The 17,604-nt window shown below is 40.4% G+C and overlaps 1 protein-coding gene across 6 annotated transcripts in view; it reads left to right on the top strand.

Moving 5' to 3' along the window:
• GBF1 (golgi brefeldin A resistant guanine nucleotide exchange factor 1) overlaps window positions 1-17,604 on the top strand; it is a 107,245-nt gene that overhangs the window by 68,782 nt on the left and 20,859 nt on the right. For 3 of the 6 annotated variants that reach the window (XM_048312106.1, XM_048312105.1, XM_048312109.1), the window contains exons 8-19: window positions 440-494; window positions 1,930-2,004; window positions 3,356-3,391; window positions 7,560-7,695; window positions 10,239-10,468; window positions 10,990-11,158; window positions 11,337-11,548; window positions 12,221-12,319; window positions 12,740-12,934; window positions 13,254-13,440; window positions 13,934-14,074; window positions 14,621-14,709. In XM_048312106.1, coding sequence (XP_048168063.1) covers window positions 440-494; window positions 1,930-2,004; window positions 3,356-3,391; window positions 7,560-7,695; window positions 10,239-10,468; window positions 10,990-11,158; window positions 11,337-11,548; window positions 12,221-12,319; window positions 12,740-12,934; window positions 13,254-13,440; window positions 13,934-14,074; window positions 14,621-14,709 — 1,624 coding nt within the window. The remainder of the gene's footprint in view (window positions 1-439; window positions 495-1,929; window positions 2,005-3,355; window positions 3,392-7,559; window positions 7,696-10,238; window positions 10,469-10,989; window positions 11,159-11,336; window positions 11,549-12,220; window positions 12,320-12,739; window positions 12,935-13,253; window positions 13,441-13,933; window positions 14,075-14,620; window positions 14,710-17,604) is intronic. The other 3 variants (XM_048312110.1, XM_048312108.1, XM_048312107.1) reach the window with 2 other exon arrangements.

Here is a 17,604-nt window from a genome sequence, read left to right as displayed (position 1 = left end):
GGTTTCTACAAATTCAAAGAGAAGAATTGCTGTGAGTAGCAATAATATGTACGCTGCAAGAGTCCTGGTGTGGATGACACTGGCTCAGCAGCTGTTTTTAGCAGCATCAGAGAAACCTGTTTTGAACAAATGTAATTAGTCCACTGCTGCAAACATACACTGAAGGAAAATAAATGGTATTTACATTGCAGGAAGATCAATACAGAAAAGCAGCCATTAGTAGTAATACCGTGCAAAGCACCTCTCATCTATACTTGTGTGGGTTTTTCCCTTGGCAGATTTTGGCAGGAATAGAAATTAGGAGAGTTTCTCTTAGTAAAAAAAACCTAATTTGGGTTTTCTAGTATCTGCAGCATGACTGGAAAGACCAGCCTGTTTCTTTCCCCTTCTTGTTAATACATGTAAGCTGATGTATTTTGGCTTGCTCTTTGTATTTCAGGTTGCCTCAGTTTAAAGAAGAGCCTAAAAGCTACATGGGAACGAACATGAAGAAGGTAAGACTCAGCACTGTGTTGACTGTTCTGCTCCTGTCTTGGGCTTGCGCTCAGCTCTATTTTGTTTGTTTTCACACTTGTATTTCTTTGTTCCTACAAGTCCCTAGTTCACTGAAAGAGCATGTTTAACCGCATAAATGGACATAGATTCTGTGGATTAAGTCCACATAGTCCAGTGGCAAGTCTTGTTAATGATACTGCTGCCTAAGTGAGACAGTCTGGATTCTGGGAACAGCCATCAGCTGCTGTGGGCTAGAAAACCCCAGCAAGTTCTGGGACCTGGTGGTGTCATTCTCCAGTTACTTGCTGTCTTCTGCTCTCTCTCCAGCTTCTTTCTCATCATTCTTCATTCACTATAGATGTAATACTGAGCTCTTGGGCTATATTTTTGTCCAGTTCCTCCTGTGTAGAAGGGAAACTTTTTGAGGCTGGTGAAACAGCATGAAAGCATCATGAAACTGGCTTTTTTAGAAAAAGCTTTGGTGACTTCTAGAAGGGACAGCATTCTGTGGTGAAAACCTTAGTTCACGTGATCAATGCCATCTCTGTTAGCAGCCAAATCAAAGCAGACTTTTCTTTATCTACCTTTCCCTAAATGCACAGTTTTCTGAGGGTGGAAGTTCTGGATTTGTTCAATGCTACTATCTTGATCAATACAGTGAGGCTTTTAGCAGCTGGATTCAGTATTTCAAATGCTGTTATGTGATCTTATATGATTATTAATGTAGTAATTTCTTAGGTGGAGGGAGGTCCTCTTGAGGGACTCCATATATACTTCTATATTCTTTATGTTCCATATGAAGAATGTCAATAAAGGTAACAAATTCTGCTGTTCAGAGCAACAGGATGGGAAAAAGTGCTAGAGAAGAAATAACCACCTTTCAACTTAATGCTGAATATGCAATTTATAACTTCCACTGTTTTTATTGTAATGTTTTGAGAAAAGGGACAACATGGGGTAAACATACATTTCAGAGCCAGTATAGCAGTGTTTTGAGAGACTGAATGCTTGGTCGTAGGAATCTGAAACCTAGTAAAGCTTAGGGCTTTACTTCTTGTATAGTAAACTAATGACTGCTTGTTTCCCTTGCTGTGGGAGAAGTCACAGGATTTGTGATGATGGTAGGCTGGCCTACGGAGAGCTAAAAGAGATCCCGCTAATGTAGGGCAGGTATCAGGCTTTGTCATGCTCTGTGTACAGAAGGTGTAAAGTGAAGGTGACTGAATTTAGGAAGGCTGCCCTTGCCAAGTGATGGCTGCTCCCAGCTTGGTTAAGTGATGCTCTGTCTTGTGTCCGATCTGTGCAGTTACCCTGTACTGTCTTTTTGCTGTGCATGCCAGGAGTGTGCCCTGCAGCCTTGCACTCTGCCAGGTTATTCTTCTCTTTGGGTTTATTTTGCTTTGTTTAAACCATGCATTTGCCTATCTTTCACAGATTTCTTCAGGTCTCCTCAGCAAACTGGAGCTAAGTAGTGGGGAACAGCCCAAAGCCCTGAACCAATTAGAGAGGGTATTGATCTTTAAGAACCTGAAGGTCTCTCTCTCCCTTCTCCCTTGTTACCTTATTCTCCTCTTCCTTCTCTTGTAAACACCACCTGAGAGATAGTTACGTTGTGTGCAGCAAATCTCCCTCCACTCATTTGACACAGCATGGCTTTTGGAGACAGTGCATGCCGTGGTTGCTTTGCAGTGTTGTGGCTGCAGCTGGGGCAGACTTGGGAGGGAGAGACCCTTGTTTTGCTGCAGCATTCAGTGTCTTGGTGAGTGCCACCTAAGACACCATCACAGTATCCTCTGGAGGAAGGGAGTGGGAGGGCATGGGTAAGATTGAAAAACAGTGAAAACCCGAAGAAAAGAAACATTAAAAAGTGTAGATTGGTCTCTGAAGTGTTGTGTGTCTTGCCTGTTGATCTTAGTTATAGACATAGCTCCTCCATATACCTGAGAAGTCTTCTGACCCAGCATGCCTTAAAATTTTTTAAGATGAATCTCTGAGCTTTGTTACTTGGTACAGAGCCAGAGAGTTCAGTGCTCTCTAAAGTTTCTTTGAAAGAGACTGCTGTATATTTTCAACATCTTTGTTCATGTTTTTACTGAAATTAAGTATGTGTCCCAGCACAGTATATGTTAATGGGGGATCAGTGGGGGATCAGATTTATGAAACATGTTAGTCCCTGCTAGTTCCCCTAGAAAATACTTCTAAAGAAATACTGTAGGCATGCAGATTATTTGGTTTGGATCAATCATAGTAACCGTGAAAAACTAACTTAGATGGGACCCTTCTCAGTTTTCCATGTTGGTTCATAAACTTAATGTGGCTTTATTTCTTGTCTGCCATTAATGTTACTTAGTCCAAACAGAGCTGAACAGAACACTTAGAAATGCTGTTCTTTTGTCCTATGTCTAAGACAAAACAGTTATCCAAAAAGGATAGTTTGAAAGGCAGTGGCTCAAGACTTGCAGATTTATGCAGAGTTACACAGAAGAGAAGACTGAGAAATGTTTCCCTTTGCATTATAAAGTATTGTAGCTAATCAATTGGGTTCTGCAGTGGGAGTGAGGAGGAACATAAATCTGAATTTTTGGGGTGGATTTTGTTCATAGTTGCCTAAGATGCATAAATGCATTTCACCAAATAACCTTCATTAGTTGTTGCAGTACAGGCAGGTACGTAAGTGAGATGACTGGACTGCCTCGGTGTCTCCAGGACTTGGATCGTGAACTGCGTTCTCTCTGCATGCTTTCGTGTCTTGAACGCTACTTGGTGTGCTGACCAGTTCCATGCTGCATCTAGAATGAGCTCATGTTTTAGTATAATCACTTTAATTACTAATCATTGGCCCCTGCCCTTTTCTCTTGAGGCTTACAGTATCTTATGGAAAAACAAACGAGTACAGGTAAGGTGGCTTGTAGAAAAAAAGAGATCTCACGGACCCTTTAAAAAGAATCTTGTAGTATTACATTTTTCTTCACCTTCCTAGACTAGCTAGGGTTTTATTTTTAAAACCTCATCTATCAAAGGAAGCATTTGGAGTCTTGTAATTTTTTTTCTTCTATAATTTTGTGGACATTTCTTTATGCAAAGGCAACTCAGATAAATGTAATTGAGTCTGTACTGAATTCCAAGGTGAACGAACAGTACCTCTGAGCTCCCTCTCTCATTTCTAAAGAATATTTTTTAAATACTAACATCAGATGGTTTTTACCATCAAAAGTACAAGCTTAATGTAATCTCAAGGATATTGATAATTAGAAAATGAATGCAACTCTGATATCGCTGAGCATGGAAGAGGGAAGGAGAGTTTTAGATTATGTGTAGGATTCAGGATATGTTAATGATCTATTAAATGCCATTTAGCTGCTGCATTTAGTCAAAAAGGCAATGTTAGGTTTAAAATATCAGCATGTTAACATACAATGAAGCTTTCTAGAGAAACTGGGAAATGCCTTGGAATTGAAGGTAAAAACAAGATTTAGAATTAGTTCCTTTTGTCAAAGGCAAACTGTACAAGTGTTTTTTACATATTTTTATACTAACATTAAAAGCATGGAGTAATGGGATTGTTACCTTTTAATTCAAAGAAAATCCAGAAGGAATGATGTTACTTTGCTATCCTTTGATACATGTCTTGTTTTAGAATTCCCAAACTCAGTGTTTATTTGTTAAAACAGCATATAGCCTCTTGACACTGGTGAAATGTTTTTATCAAGCATTTCGGTTTGCTTCTGCAAATTTTTAAAGCCATACAATAGTTTGCTGCATTGAAGCAAAAGGAAATAGCAAAAGAAGAAAAAAAGGAGGGAGAGCAAAATTATGTAAGAAGTAATCATAGGTAGTCCTACTAAGTAATTCTGATAAAAGGATACCTGTTTGTGTAGCATGTGGAGATTGGATGGTATGAGGTAGAAAAGACCTACTGGGTAGTCTCATTTCACCCCACCCACCCCTCCACTCCCTGCAAAAGAAACCCCAAACAACAACAAAAAACCAAACCAAAACAAAAACCCCAAACAAACAAACAAACCCCCACAAAAAACCACCCCAACCAAAACCCCCAAACCCACCACGACAAAAAAACCACCTAAAAAGGTCAAATAAACTTAGATTCTGGTCTAAATGATTTATACACTGATTAAATGTTTTTGATTCTTTAAAAATCAAGTAAGGCTTCTTGCTTGCCCTGACTAAGCTGTTTCCTATCCACATGGAGCTGTTGTGACTCAGTCTCTGAAAGATGGCACGGGTTCATCAAAATGATTACATGTGAGCCTATATCTTATGACTCTTAAGAGGTGGAATCTTGGGAGTTAAAACACAGGGAATTGCACAGGGTAGATTTCGTGTCTGAGGAAAAGTGCTTTTTTGAGTGGGCTAGTGTTGAACTGAGGTGGTATTTGGTCTTGTATGAAAGGGGAGATTAGAAACAGTAATTAAATTGTCAACTTGCATTGTCTGATAGAATGTTTCAAAAGTTACCTGTTTCTTAGGAGCATGACTGAAGGCAGAAGGAGCAGTGCATGGTTAGCCCATATCAATATCTCAGCTCCATTTTGCTGATTCAGTTTTGCATCTTGCTACGAGTAGCTTTGAACTTGGCAAATAATGACAACAGGATTTAGTAGCTAGAAGCGAAGTCTATTTTGAAACTGTGTGAAACGGACTTTATTGGGTTTTAACACATAATGCTTTCAGGTTTCCTTCCTAATCAAAGTAGTTTGGTATAATGAACCATAAGTCTAAAGATCTTATTGTATAAGTTACTGAAAAGGAGAAAAAAAATACCACTATTTCTAGAATAGCTGGTAGTTAAAAGTATCTTATCTCATTTGTATCTTAAGCCTTTAATAAATAAAACTATTGGTAGTGATGCCATGAAGATTTTTGCCTTTCCTTTTATACCCCTGTTATACCTTTTACAACTTCTGTACTCCTAGTGCTTTTTGCCTACATTCTTGGACTTGTTTGTCAAGCTGAGAGACTAAACATTTTAGAAGCTTCGTAGCTAGGGGTCAGTGTGATCAAGATAGAACCATCCAAGGAAGGTTCCTTGGGGAGGGGGGCTCACTTGAGCCTCTCACTGGGGAATCTTTGATAGATATGCTAATTAGTAAAACCTATAATGTTATACCCAATGTTGGGGGACAGACTCACACACACACACTCAGCGGGGTGCATCTCGATGCGTATGACCTGGACATGTACACCTAAGGATCTTTAAAATAAATACCAAGGTAAAATCCCTTTTCCCCTTCTAACTGTGTATGACTCTTGATTTTAAGACCAGGAAAAGGCATCAGTAGTATTTAAAGCTCAAATTTTAGAAATTGGCAAGAATCAAAGATAACACAGATTTTATATAGCCCGATGAAGCAGTAAATAGGAAGGATGAGAGAGCTGATAATTTTGACATGAAAGGATTGTGATCCATAAGCATTGTAAAACATTTTGAAATTGACAAAATTTTATTTTTAGTTCTGTGCTTATCATGTATTTGCCAGAAGCTATGATTTAGAAGATTCTTGCTGCAATATTTGAAAGAAATAACAAGGAGCAAAGTAATTCTGAATCTGTTAATTAGCACACTCAAGGAAACTGTAGTGTAGCTAAAACTTGGGGATTAGTCATCAAACAAATACAATTTGTGGTGCAAAGAAAAGTTACTCAAATGGTCTACTGCACTGGGACATAACATTTTCACAAGCTTTGTTTAAATGGGAAGATGTACAGGCTGAGGTGGTATACAGGGAGTTAGAATTCTACCTGGAAAATGGAAAGATGAGGAAAAGCAGTAGTGGAACCTAGAAGGTTCGTTGGCATTTAAGAGTCGTAATAGCTGAAAGGAAGTAAGTTGCAGATAAAGGAAGAGACTAAAGAATATAGCTGTCTTCTACATAAGTTAAATCTGATGCTAGAGATACGAAAAATAAGGAATATTATAGCCCAAAATAAAACTTAACTGTGACAAATTTACAAAGAAGAATACCGAATAGGGCCTGGTACTGAAACTTGCTGAATGGTTTCCACTACATGCAAGGTACCTGTTCAGAGCTTAAATTTGCACCCAAACTGAAGAGGTGGCAGCATCAGAAAAGCTGACTGCAGCTACCAAACACAGGAGTAGATGTAGTCCTGCGCTTGGAGGAACTTGCATTGTAAGGAACCTGTTTTCATGCTGGCCAGGCCCATTAGCCATGTGACTAAATATCATACTGTTTTTAGGAAGTTCTGGAGCATCTCTGCATGCCTGAAATTGCAGTGCTGTGCAGCAAGTGCCACACAGTCTGCCCTGCTCCTGCTTTTGTTCTTGTTTTCCCAATCAAAGACCTGTCTAGGAGCTAGAAGCAGGATCTTGGTCAACAAAGATGTCAAGAGTTAGATTTGGATCTGAAGAGAAGTAATGACAGGAGGCAGGTGAAAGGAGAATAAGGTTTGTTTCTAAATCACTAGGGTGGCATTTGCAATGCAACGTGCACCAGTAGCAAGCAAAGTGTTAGAAATACTTGTTAATAGTGAAAGATGCATGGAGGAAAGTGAGCATGGCCTTGCTACAAAGATGAAGAGTGAATTGAGGCAAGAGATCAGCGACAGAGCTGCAGCATGCTTGCGCTTCATCCTCAGCTTGATATATATAGATGGTGAAATTTTAGTTTGATGTCAAACCTAACTAATGCTTACTTATATACTTTAATTGATGCCTTTTGGAAGCCTAGGAGCTTTGGTAAAAGCAAAGAGATTTGAGATGTGCCTGTAGGTCTAAGATTCTTTATCCTAATTTAAAGTTGGGAGATATTGATAGAGAATAGGGAATGCTGTGATAATTGAACTGTTGAGTATATATTATAGCAGAGTAACTGCTGTTAATTGTCCCTTGATTCAGGTGTGGAGTGTTGGCTAATATGTGGGGAGTCAAGGGGTAGTTTGCATGATTTTGAGGTGCTGATTAATTTGTGTGATATATTTAGGTGCTATTGCCTGACTTTGAGGTAGCCTTTGCGGGTTGGCTTGTGTAATTCATTATGCTATGTGGTTTTACAATATTGATATTAATCATTATTGGTTTTCAGTTAAAAATGAGAGCTGGAGGAATGAGTGAATCGTCAAAATGGAAAAAGCAGAAGAGATCACCTAGGCCTCCTCGACATGTAACTAAGGTCTCTCCTGGGACAGAACAGTCAGCAGGCAATGCTACTAATACCACAGGCAAGTTGAAATCTCTTTCAAGAGACAGCATCCATTCTAGAGCTTTTTTGAATCTGTCTTTATTTCATTTCTCTTAACATATTGTTTTGCATTCATTCTTTTTATATTAGTTCTCAGTGACTGCAGCAATAAAACATAGCTTTTCAGGTCCATGAGGAAGAGTTTTCAGGAAATGGAATACATATAAATGAGAAAGGCATGGTCCGAGCAGGTAACTTGACAGCATTCCTGTGCCTTCAGCGTGCCTCATAGGGGTAGCTTGTACAAAAGAGAATGGGCACCTGGAGAAGTGGCTGAGGTTATGGACAGCCATGTGGTGCAGAGGAGTTGGAGGATGCAGCAGATACATAAAAGAGACTGAGAACGGGAACACTGACAAGAGGAGAGCCAAGGGCAACCAGCGGCAGGACAAGGGGACATAGTCTTAAGCTGTTCCAGAGGAGGCTTAGCTTGGACATTAGGAAGAATTTCTTCATAGAAAGGGTGATTAAACATTGAAATGGACTGCCAAGGGAGGTGGTGGAGTCACCATCCCTGGAGGTGTTTAAGGAAAGACTGGACGTCGCACTCAGTGCCATGGTCTGGCTGACATGGTAGTGTTCAGTCATAGGTTGCACTCGATCTCAGAGGTCTTTCCAACCTAATTGATTCTGTAAAGAAATTGGAACTGGGGAGAAAGCTTCCTTTAATTGGAGATTGCTAACTTAGGTGGCGTGTTCTTTCCTGTGTTCCCCCAGAGTGTACCCAAGGGTGTGGGTGTGCTGGTAGAGAGGAAGGAGCAAAGTGTGACTGGAGAAAATATACAGGTAGAACTACGGGGTGTGCAAAATCTTAGGTGTCAAAGATGGGAGAATGAACAGATCTCACTACAGATGTAAAGACTGAAAGTGCACACCCACAGACCATGAAATCAGAATAAAAGGCTACACTCATTAAGGGACAGGGAAATATGGGTTGCACTTACTACTGTTATGGGAAGAATAGAGGCCTTGATATGGTAAGGAGGCATGAAGAAGGGAAAAGTAGAGGGAACAGCAAAAGTACCTGAAAGGGTACTTTTTGTGTGCAGGGAACTAATGGATATGTGCATGAATCCTTATTCACATGCTTTGATTCAGCCTGCAAAAGTGATGTGATAGGTGACTAGTGCTGTGAGCTTAAGGATGTAATGCTGGGGGGCTTCCATATCCTGTTGTTGTGTAGGAATAGACTAGTTGTAACTTTTTAACCTCTGCTGTGGGTAAATGTATCCCTCTGGCTGCAAGGTACTGTGTCTCTTGTGCACTCCACATTTTGATGGTTGGACATAAACATTACCAGTGAAAGGAAGCAGACAGGAAAGCAGAAACAATAGCTGTGTAAAATCCATAGTTCTGACACTTACTCCTTCACAGGAAACCATTCAGTGTAGTGTGAGCCATCCAAAGTATGTTTTTACACTACAGTGTGTTTGATGAAAACTATGGAAATAATAAATACAGGCATATAACTCAGAACATCCACGTAGATGAGAACTTATCTCTGCATAAATTATCATTATATTTAAATTTTCAAACAGGTATTAAAATCTGACAAAGAGCATTATAACTCCTGTAACATTTCGGAGAGGAAGTTGAGTTGTTTTACAAAGCATGTCATTAACTGTGTAGTGTTAGGTAATGTATTAATGGCGCTTTTTAAGCCAGAATCCTGGCTTAGCAGGTAAAAAAGAAAAGATTGCAAAATTGATCATACATTTCTTGCAAATCAAGTAATAGTCTGCTACTTATTTTTAAGACATTACCAAAAATCAATTTGTCAATGAAACAACCCTGTGCAAAACCATACACATTCCATGTGTAAATAAATTCATAACAGAACTCGGGTTTGTGCCTCTATTACTGTCTCCTGCCATTAGATCTTCTCTTCTTTAAATATTTGAGTTTTAAATTCGTTTACGATTTCTCAGAACAGTGAGAGCTCCAGATGTGTGGGTTTCTTCAAAAGGAACGCTTAGATTCTTGGAGCATTGTCTCATATCTAGAAATAGTAAAGATTCTTCACTGCTCGTATTTCAGACCTATTTGAATTGTAATGCAATTTCATTTGTTGAGGGAGAATTAAAGTAATCGGTCCTGCATTAGAATCAAGTTAAAATTCTCACTTTGAAGGAATGACTAATTCTTGGTGCGAGTATTTAAAGTGGTTGTGCCTTTGTATTAAACAGTAAAGTACACCTTTTGGACTCTTTTCAGATTCCTTCTTATATAAATCCTCTGCACCTTTTATCTAACTATGTAAGTTACCTAATTAGCTGAGTCCGTTGGACTCCAGCTATTGTGTTAAATTTGGAGAACTGCTGCTATCTCCTATGGTCATCTATTTAATTCACTAGCAAGAGAGATCTTAGTTTGTCTGTGTTCTCTCACATTAGTGTGCTGCTATCTGAGACCATTTGTAGTGTGAAGTAGTAATGAAAGAATTCTTTGTTGCTGTATTTAATGTATAAATTTGTGGTTGAGGGACAGAGTAATACTAATCATTTTGCTTCTGTTTCTCATCAGCAAGTGGAGTTGCTTTCATAGATGCTCCTTCTCCTAGCTCCTCTGGGAGCTCAGAAAATGTTTCATCGGCGGTCAGCCCTGTTACAGACAGTGCGTTGGAGTTGTCCTCACAGACAACATCCAAGGAAGACCTGACAGACTTGGACCAAGTCGCTTCTTTGGGACTTAATGCAGGAACACCTTCAAATGAGTCCAAAGTCACTGAAAATCAGAATCACCCCGAACTCCAGGTACATGAGTATAACTTGCAAAGGAAAGTTCCAACTCCCAGCATAATGACTTTCCCCACACCAGTAATGCTGCTGAGAGGAGGGATCATAGAGCTACAGGGAACCTTTCAGACTGAGCTGCAGATATTTTGAATGGTAAAAATGCCAGGAAGGCTTAAGCAGAAGTAGAGTGCTGAAGTTATGTAGCATTTAAAACAAAAAAATGAGCAAAATTTTAACCTCAGAGGCAGTAAGAACTGATAGGTTATGTGAGTATTTTTGAAGTAAAGTCCTTAGTCTCACAACCTAGAATTATATAAAGCAGATGAGAACTCGATGTAAGTGGAAGGGTAGAGAGGGTTGCAGCTTATGTAGAGGCTCTCTTTTCTCTTAAATTTTGTTTTTCTGATACTCTTCCATTAGTGACCTGTGTTATTTTAATAGTTACAAATGAACTGTGAACAAATGAGCCTTTTTTTTACTTGTCTAGTGCTTGTTAACTCCTTTTCCTTCTTTCATTCTCAAATGACATATCAATGAAGAATGAAAGTCTGAGGGAGGAGAAGGTCCAGTCAGCCTCTGTCGAGTCTATCCCTGAGGTCCTAGAGGAGTGCACATCTGTAGCAGAACATTCTGACTCTGCCTCAGTTCATGACATGGACTATGTAAATCCCCGGGGAGTACGTTTTACTCAGTCTTCCCAAAAAGAAGGTGAGAGGTGGGCAGTGCTGTCCTGTCTCATTTCCACTGTTTTGTTTCATGTCCTGCTAAGAGAGTGATAAGCTCCTATTCCTTAGTGGGTCTGTAACAATTAAATGTTTAACACTTGCTAGGCACCTGCAAAAAGCAAAAAGAAAGTTTAGATTGCTAATCTCTCTTTTTTCTTTAGGAGCAGCTCTGGTCCCGTATGGGTTGCCATGTATTAGAGAATTGTTTCGCTTTCTCATCTCGCTCACCAACCCTCATGATCGCCACAACTCTGAAGTGATGATCCACATGGGGCTGCAGCTGCTGACTGTTGCCTTGGAGTCAGCACCCATTGCAAACTGTCAGTCCCTCTTGGGACTCGTGAAGGAGGAGTTGTGCCGGCACCTATTTCAAGTGAGTCTGGCTTATGCTCACATGGCATATGGCACTGGGAAGTCAGATATGAATTTCCATCAAAGATTGTATTGAGATTTAGTATTACGAGGTTTGGCAGGTCTGCAAACAAGCTCTCTGCTGCACTGCAATGAGAGTTCTGAATTGCACCAAACAGTGCTGTTGCAAAGTCAGAGAGGTTGTCATGCTATTCTGCAGACCAGGGCCAAGAAGGATGAGGGTGATTTGAATGAACTGTTACTGTGGGATAACACTGTGTTTTGATATAACTGGTTTTGAGGTAGTTATGGATGCAAGTTACCAGCTCAGTAGTAGGCAGAACCTTTGGGGGATACCAAGCTATTAATTGCACTGGGGTCATCTCAGAGGCAGGTCCTCTCCCAAGTTCCTTCACCACTTAAGAGTCTCTGGGGACTTGGCAAAAGAACCGAATTGAAGTAAGTAAAGTGTTACCACACACAGATGAGAATTAAGTATATTCATCCTCACTGGTGAAAAATGGGACCAGGAGTTTGAACAAGGGGTTGTTTTTTAAAATATCGTTGCTACGGGAGGCAGTGTGTGGATCTTTGGTTGGTTGCAGGTGATGCCTACAGTGCCATAGTACTGCTACTTATAGCATATAATGACTTGCCTATGTAGTTCTTAAAGGGTTTTTTGTTTCCTGTTCAGCTACTGAGTGTTGAACGGCTCAATCTGTATGCAGCCTCCCTCAGGGTGTGCTTTCTTCTCTTTGAGAGCATGAGAGAGCATCTGAAATTCCAGCTGGAGGTGAGTTTTTTGAGTATCACTGGGTGCAGGGTAATAGTTTATTTGCCTTCAGTTAAATGCATATATCTGGACAGTCAAATAGAGCCTAAGTGTCAAATTATTGTAGTATAAATAGTTAGTATAAGTGACTCTGTTATGGGTGGGTTGTGTAGGCCTTTTTCTGTTGGAAAATCAATTGTCTGAGACTGGTGTAGTATGCTGCCTGCCTTCAGACTGGTTTTTTCGAATGATAAATTCAGGTGCACTGAATGCTAGAACTTTTTGAAAGATTTTACAGCCTACTTCAGAATGAGCCATCATTAAAGATGGAATGTTATGTGGGAAGATGAAGCTTAACTCTCTTTCTGTAGTCCTCAAAGCTATTCACTGTCCTGCTTTTGTTTTCTTTCCTTAAACTGAGCTGCCCTGTGTTTCTGCCAGATGTATATCAAGAAGCTGATGGAAATAATCACTGTGGAAAACCCAAAGATGCCCTATGAAATGAAGGAGATGGCTTTGGAAGCCATTGTTCAGCTGTGGAGGATTCCCAGTTTTGTGACTGAGCTGTACATTAACTACGACTGTGACTACTACTGCGCCAACCTCTTCGAGGAGCTCACCAAGCTGCTCTCCAAGGTGCTAAACCGCGGCGGGGGCAGGGAGGGCGCAGCCGGTGACTCAGGGCAGAACTTAACAATGGGAGCGGTCTAAAGGTCCGGGGTGAGTAGGCTGTAGAGATGAGGAAGGCCATTTAACATTTGGAAGCAGAAGAGAAATGGAATAGTCATGATGCTTTAATAATGTCAGAGCAAATAAATGATTAAATACAAGCTAGAAAGCTTGGGGTGTTCTGTTCTATTTTTTTGCCTTCTCCAAGCTGTGGGGGGAAACTTACTTGCTCTATTATGGTGAGAGAGACATGAAAGTTGACTAATACTTACATATTATTTCCCAGAATGCCTTTCCAGTTTCTGGACAGCTGTATACGGTCCATCTGCTGTCTCTGGAAGCATTGCTGACAGTGATAGATAGCACTGAGGCACATTGCCAGGCCAAAGTGCTGAGTAACATACATCAACAAGAGAAGGAAGCTGTCAAACCCAGCCCAGAAACCATCAACAGCACCAAAGAAACAAGCAATAGTAAGACCTCTTTCTTTGATACTTTAATATTAAGCTTAGTCTTGTGTTAAACTTGGAGATCTCATTTTGGTTGCTGACATAGTAAACTCCTTGAATACATGCTTTCAGTCTTACTGTTGCATGTTTTATGACTACACACTGATGTTAATAACCTTGCTATTTCTAAAACTGACAGATATTAGAATTTGTCTCTCATAAAGCTTTATATAAAGGCCGTGTCAAGACTGGCAATCAGAACAGAATGAGGGTATGCCATGGAATTCATGTAGACAAAATACTGAGGATACTGCAAAGTCATGGTTACTAGCAGGAGCTCCCTTGAATAAGCACATGTTAATTTAGAGTGATCCATTCATCATTTCTCTGTTGGTAGCTTTTTTTCTTGGCTTATGGGTTTGTTTTTGTGTGGGTGTTTGGTTTGGGATTTTTTTGTGGGGTTTGTTTGTTTGCTTGCTTGCTTGCTTGCTTGCTTTGTTTGTTTTAACTTCCACAGATATAGAGAGAGTATTCAGTGAGGGAAAATCTTCCAGTGCAGTCTCAGAGCCAACTGGGGCATGTCCTCCCACCAGTGGATGCCTTATGGCTGACCAGATGAAGGAGAGCTGCATGGAATTGGAAGGAGGAAGTGAGGCAGGTAATAGTCTCTGCAGTACCCTGGCACAATACCCTGTGTGTCTATATCCTAAGAATGGTGCTGACATTTGCTGACAGGTCCTGCTATAGTGTGGACCACTGCAGCTATTGCATTCAGAATTGGAGGGAGGTATATGGTGAATGTATCTTTATTATATGTGTACTATTTATGCCTACTAACTGTTGCATTTCTTCTGGGATGGGTTAGATCTGGTGGGTCACTTTGAGTCAAAAGTGCTTGAATTCATAGCAGTGCTTAGTGTTTTGAAGGAAGTTTGGGACTCTCCGGGGAATCAGTAATGGAGGTGGTTGAGTTAGCCATAAAATTAGATCTTGTGACTGTGTGACATTGTCTGGGACAAGAAGCTACTGTGCAATTATGCTGAAGAAAATGTGGGTGGGAGGAATGTAGTAAGTAAATAGAATTTGCAGGAGCATACATTTGCTGGACAGCATATTGCAGCAAAGACTTCATGACTGAAAGTTAGTCATGCCTGAGTGCTACTCTGGGGATAGGTTTGACTGTAATGATGCTTTGTCATTCTAGGTGAGAAGAGTATCCCCAGGAAACCTACTCGATTTTCTTGTATCCTTCCAAGTCCTCAGGAACTTATGCAGATTAAGAACAAAAAGAAGGTATGGTTTGAAATATACAACAGATGGATCTTTGAGTGTTCTCTTCACTTCCCATCCTGTGTGGGCTTTGCATGACTGGTCATACCTCAGAAAGTTTGAGTTCTGGTCTCTGCTGACCAGAATTAAAGAGTCAGCCACTGAAAATCCTGCTACACTGCAGAGACAGCAGTGGTTATTACCTGTTCTGGTTTAGTTGTGCTGAAGATTGCAAGAGGTATTGGGGAAATTTTGTGGCACAGTTTGTAAGCTAGGTCCATCTGATTTCTGGGTGGGAAAGTCCCTGGATTTAGTTTTTATTATATGGAGATAATCAAGTACTTTGATCAAAAAGGGCTGGTTCACTACTCGTATCAAAGATGTAAATGGGGAGCATACCAAGAGGCCTGTAGTAGAAATTAACTAGTCTGCTATTCTGATTTGGTAATAACTATGTTTGCTTTGTCATAAGGATGACCAAAAAGATTGTCTTAATTGTGGTAAAGCCATTCTTTGTTTTCGAAGTCTGTTTCCTTGAACCTCATTAATCCAAGTTATAGTCTAAACTTTTCCGTTCCCTGAGTGGGTCTGGTCTAGGCCTAGTGTTGATAAAGGTACTCCATGCTGATGGCTTTGTATTTATATGCTGTCTTGTGTCAAACATCTCGTACTGGCCTGCTTGTTCACATCCAGAGACAGCAGTTGCATATATCTTAAGTCCCCAGGGGTTACATGGGACTGTTTGGGGTTTTTTTGTTGTGAATTTCTTGGGGTTTTTCCCATTCACATATGTTCTTTGTACATATTTTGTTCTCTTTTGCTAAACATATTCATGAGGTAAGTTATTTCAGATGTGAGAAATTACTAAATTTCAATATGAAAATTACACATATTCTAGTTGAAACATGACTGGCCATAGTAGTTGTGGATGAGGAGATGATATAGTAGAAAAGCAATTAATGTCTTTGAAGGATTCGCTGGTGGTAAAAGAGAAAGAGTTTTTAATTTGTATCTGACTAAAAGGCTCCTGGCTTCTCTCTCCAGCATAGGTGGTTTTATTTTACATTTTTATAAGGGATTGATGGTCATGTTTGTTTAAACTTACTTAAACAAAAATACTGAAGAAAATACAATACACCTCTTTCTGCTGCCATACTAATCCGTGCTTTGGGATCCACTCTAGCAATCTCTGGATCTGAGTGTAATTTAAAGCATTGGTTTCTCTCTAGGAAGTTTACCACAGTACTTGGGAACTTTTTTCTTTACCTGCGACACAGAGCTGCAGTGGGGTAATGGTAACTGGCTTCCCCAGCCACAAGGACAGTGGAGAAAAGTGGTCATCAGCACAGTCTTCAAAGGAACCACTGAGTTTTGGCCTTAAATCTTGCTTTCATAGCAAGTTTTCTCGATGAACTCTCTGAAAGTCCGTTGTTGAGAGGGGAGCTCGCATAGTGCTTCCACTGTTCTAACTGAAAACCTTTGCTAATACTCTGGCTTTGCTCTGCTGGAAAACAAGTTTAGAAGAAATCAAGAGTAGAGGGCAGGAAGATGTTCATAAATTTCTGCATTTGCCCAACGAAAACTGTTTTCTGACTCTAAATCTCCTAATGGTTTCATCCTAAGCATGTAAACAGGGCACACTAAACATTGAGCTTTAGTAACGTTGATGCTGCCATGGCACCAGCATGTTCTACTTCTTTTAACCTCTGAAGTACTAAGCATTACCACAGTTGGAAGGAAGAAAAAAGCTAAATAACAAATTATGCGTCAAACAGAAAGTTTTCTTTGATGTTTCCAAAGGCAGTGACCAGAAGCTTAGAGGCACAAGACTGACATGACTGTAAATGCAGTGCAAACTGCCAGCAGTCTGGTCTCCTTTCAAGTGGTTTTAAGAAGTCTGTGGTCTCAGCCAGTCCAGAGAATTTCCTTGGGCTGGGGTTTCAGGATTTACAGCTAAACAGAAATGCTGCTAGTGTTATACAGTCCCTTCAGGCCTGTTAGACCAGGGCAGTGCATGGTTATTCTTTTGTTATGCCCTCACTGGGTCTTCATGCACTCCATGCTATTTCAGGGTCTGTGTTTCATTGCAATTTTGAGGATGTTCGCACAGGCAGGGGAAGCAGAGACCAGAGGGCTGGTGGCTTCTGAGGTACTGAGTAACCCAGGGGAGCTAGTAATCATGATGGTCACGAATTTAGTTCACTAGGTCATTGCTAGCAGTTTGATCGTGATAGGAGCTAACAGGGAACTGACATTTATTCTGGTTCCTTAGTAAAGTTCATACCATTGTTTGTGCTTTTGGTTTTTCTGAACACCACCAAGAACATTCAGTTAACCCTTTCTTAGTTGTTTTATTACACTGTGACTACAGTACAGTCTAGTTTCCTAGGAGGGCAGATTAAGTGGCTTCCTTTCAGAACCAAATATGTACCTGGTCTTCCCAGCCTACAGATAACCTTCTGGTATTCAGGCTGGAATATCATGTTCCTGGGACCATATCTCACCAGGAGAATCTTTGCTGGTTCTTAGTTTTAGCTTTTGCAGCATTTTTTCCTTGCACCTGCTGAATAAGTGCTAAGGATTCTTGCTGCCTGTCTCCTGATGATGAGGTAGTTATGAGAGCCTGGAGCCAAAGGGGCCGGGAGAGGACAATAGAGCAGTGCTGCTGTTGTAACTGGGTAGGGCTGATCTTGCCACGCACCTGGGGCTTTTCTCCTCTGTTTACAAATGAGAGCAGGTGAGGCATTTGGAGTAGCAGAGCTTATTGCTTGGTTAAACGTTAAAGCTTTTCAAAGATGGCAGCTTGTGCTTGCTCTGTCCAGTACTATTTGACGGTGAAACCTTGTGATGAATGCAGGTTTTCTGTCCTTCATTAGCCTTTTTCCTGGATTACATGGTACAGTAAACTTGATCATGCTG

This window comes from Corvus hawaiiensis, chromosome 8 (assembly GCF_020740725.1).
Source record: "Corvus hawaiiensis isolate bCorHaw1 chromosome 8, bCorHaw1.pri.cur, whole genome shotgun sequence".
NCBI lineage: Eukaryota > Metazoa > Chordata > Aves > Passeriformes > Corvidae > Corvus > Corvus hawaiiensis.
Note: the sequence above shows the minus strand (reverse complement) of the source record. Positions and strands in the feature narration are given on the sequence as shown.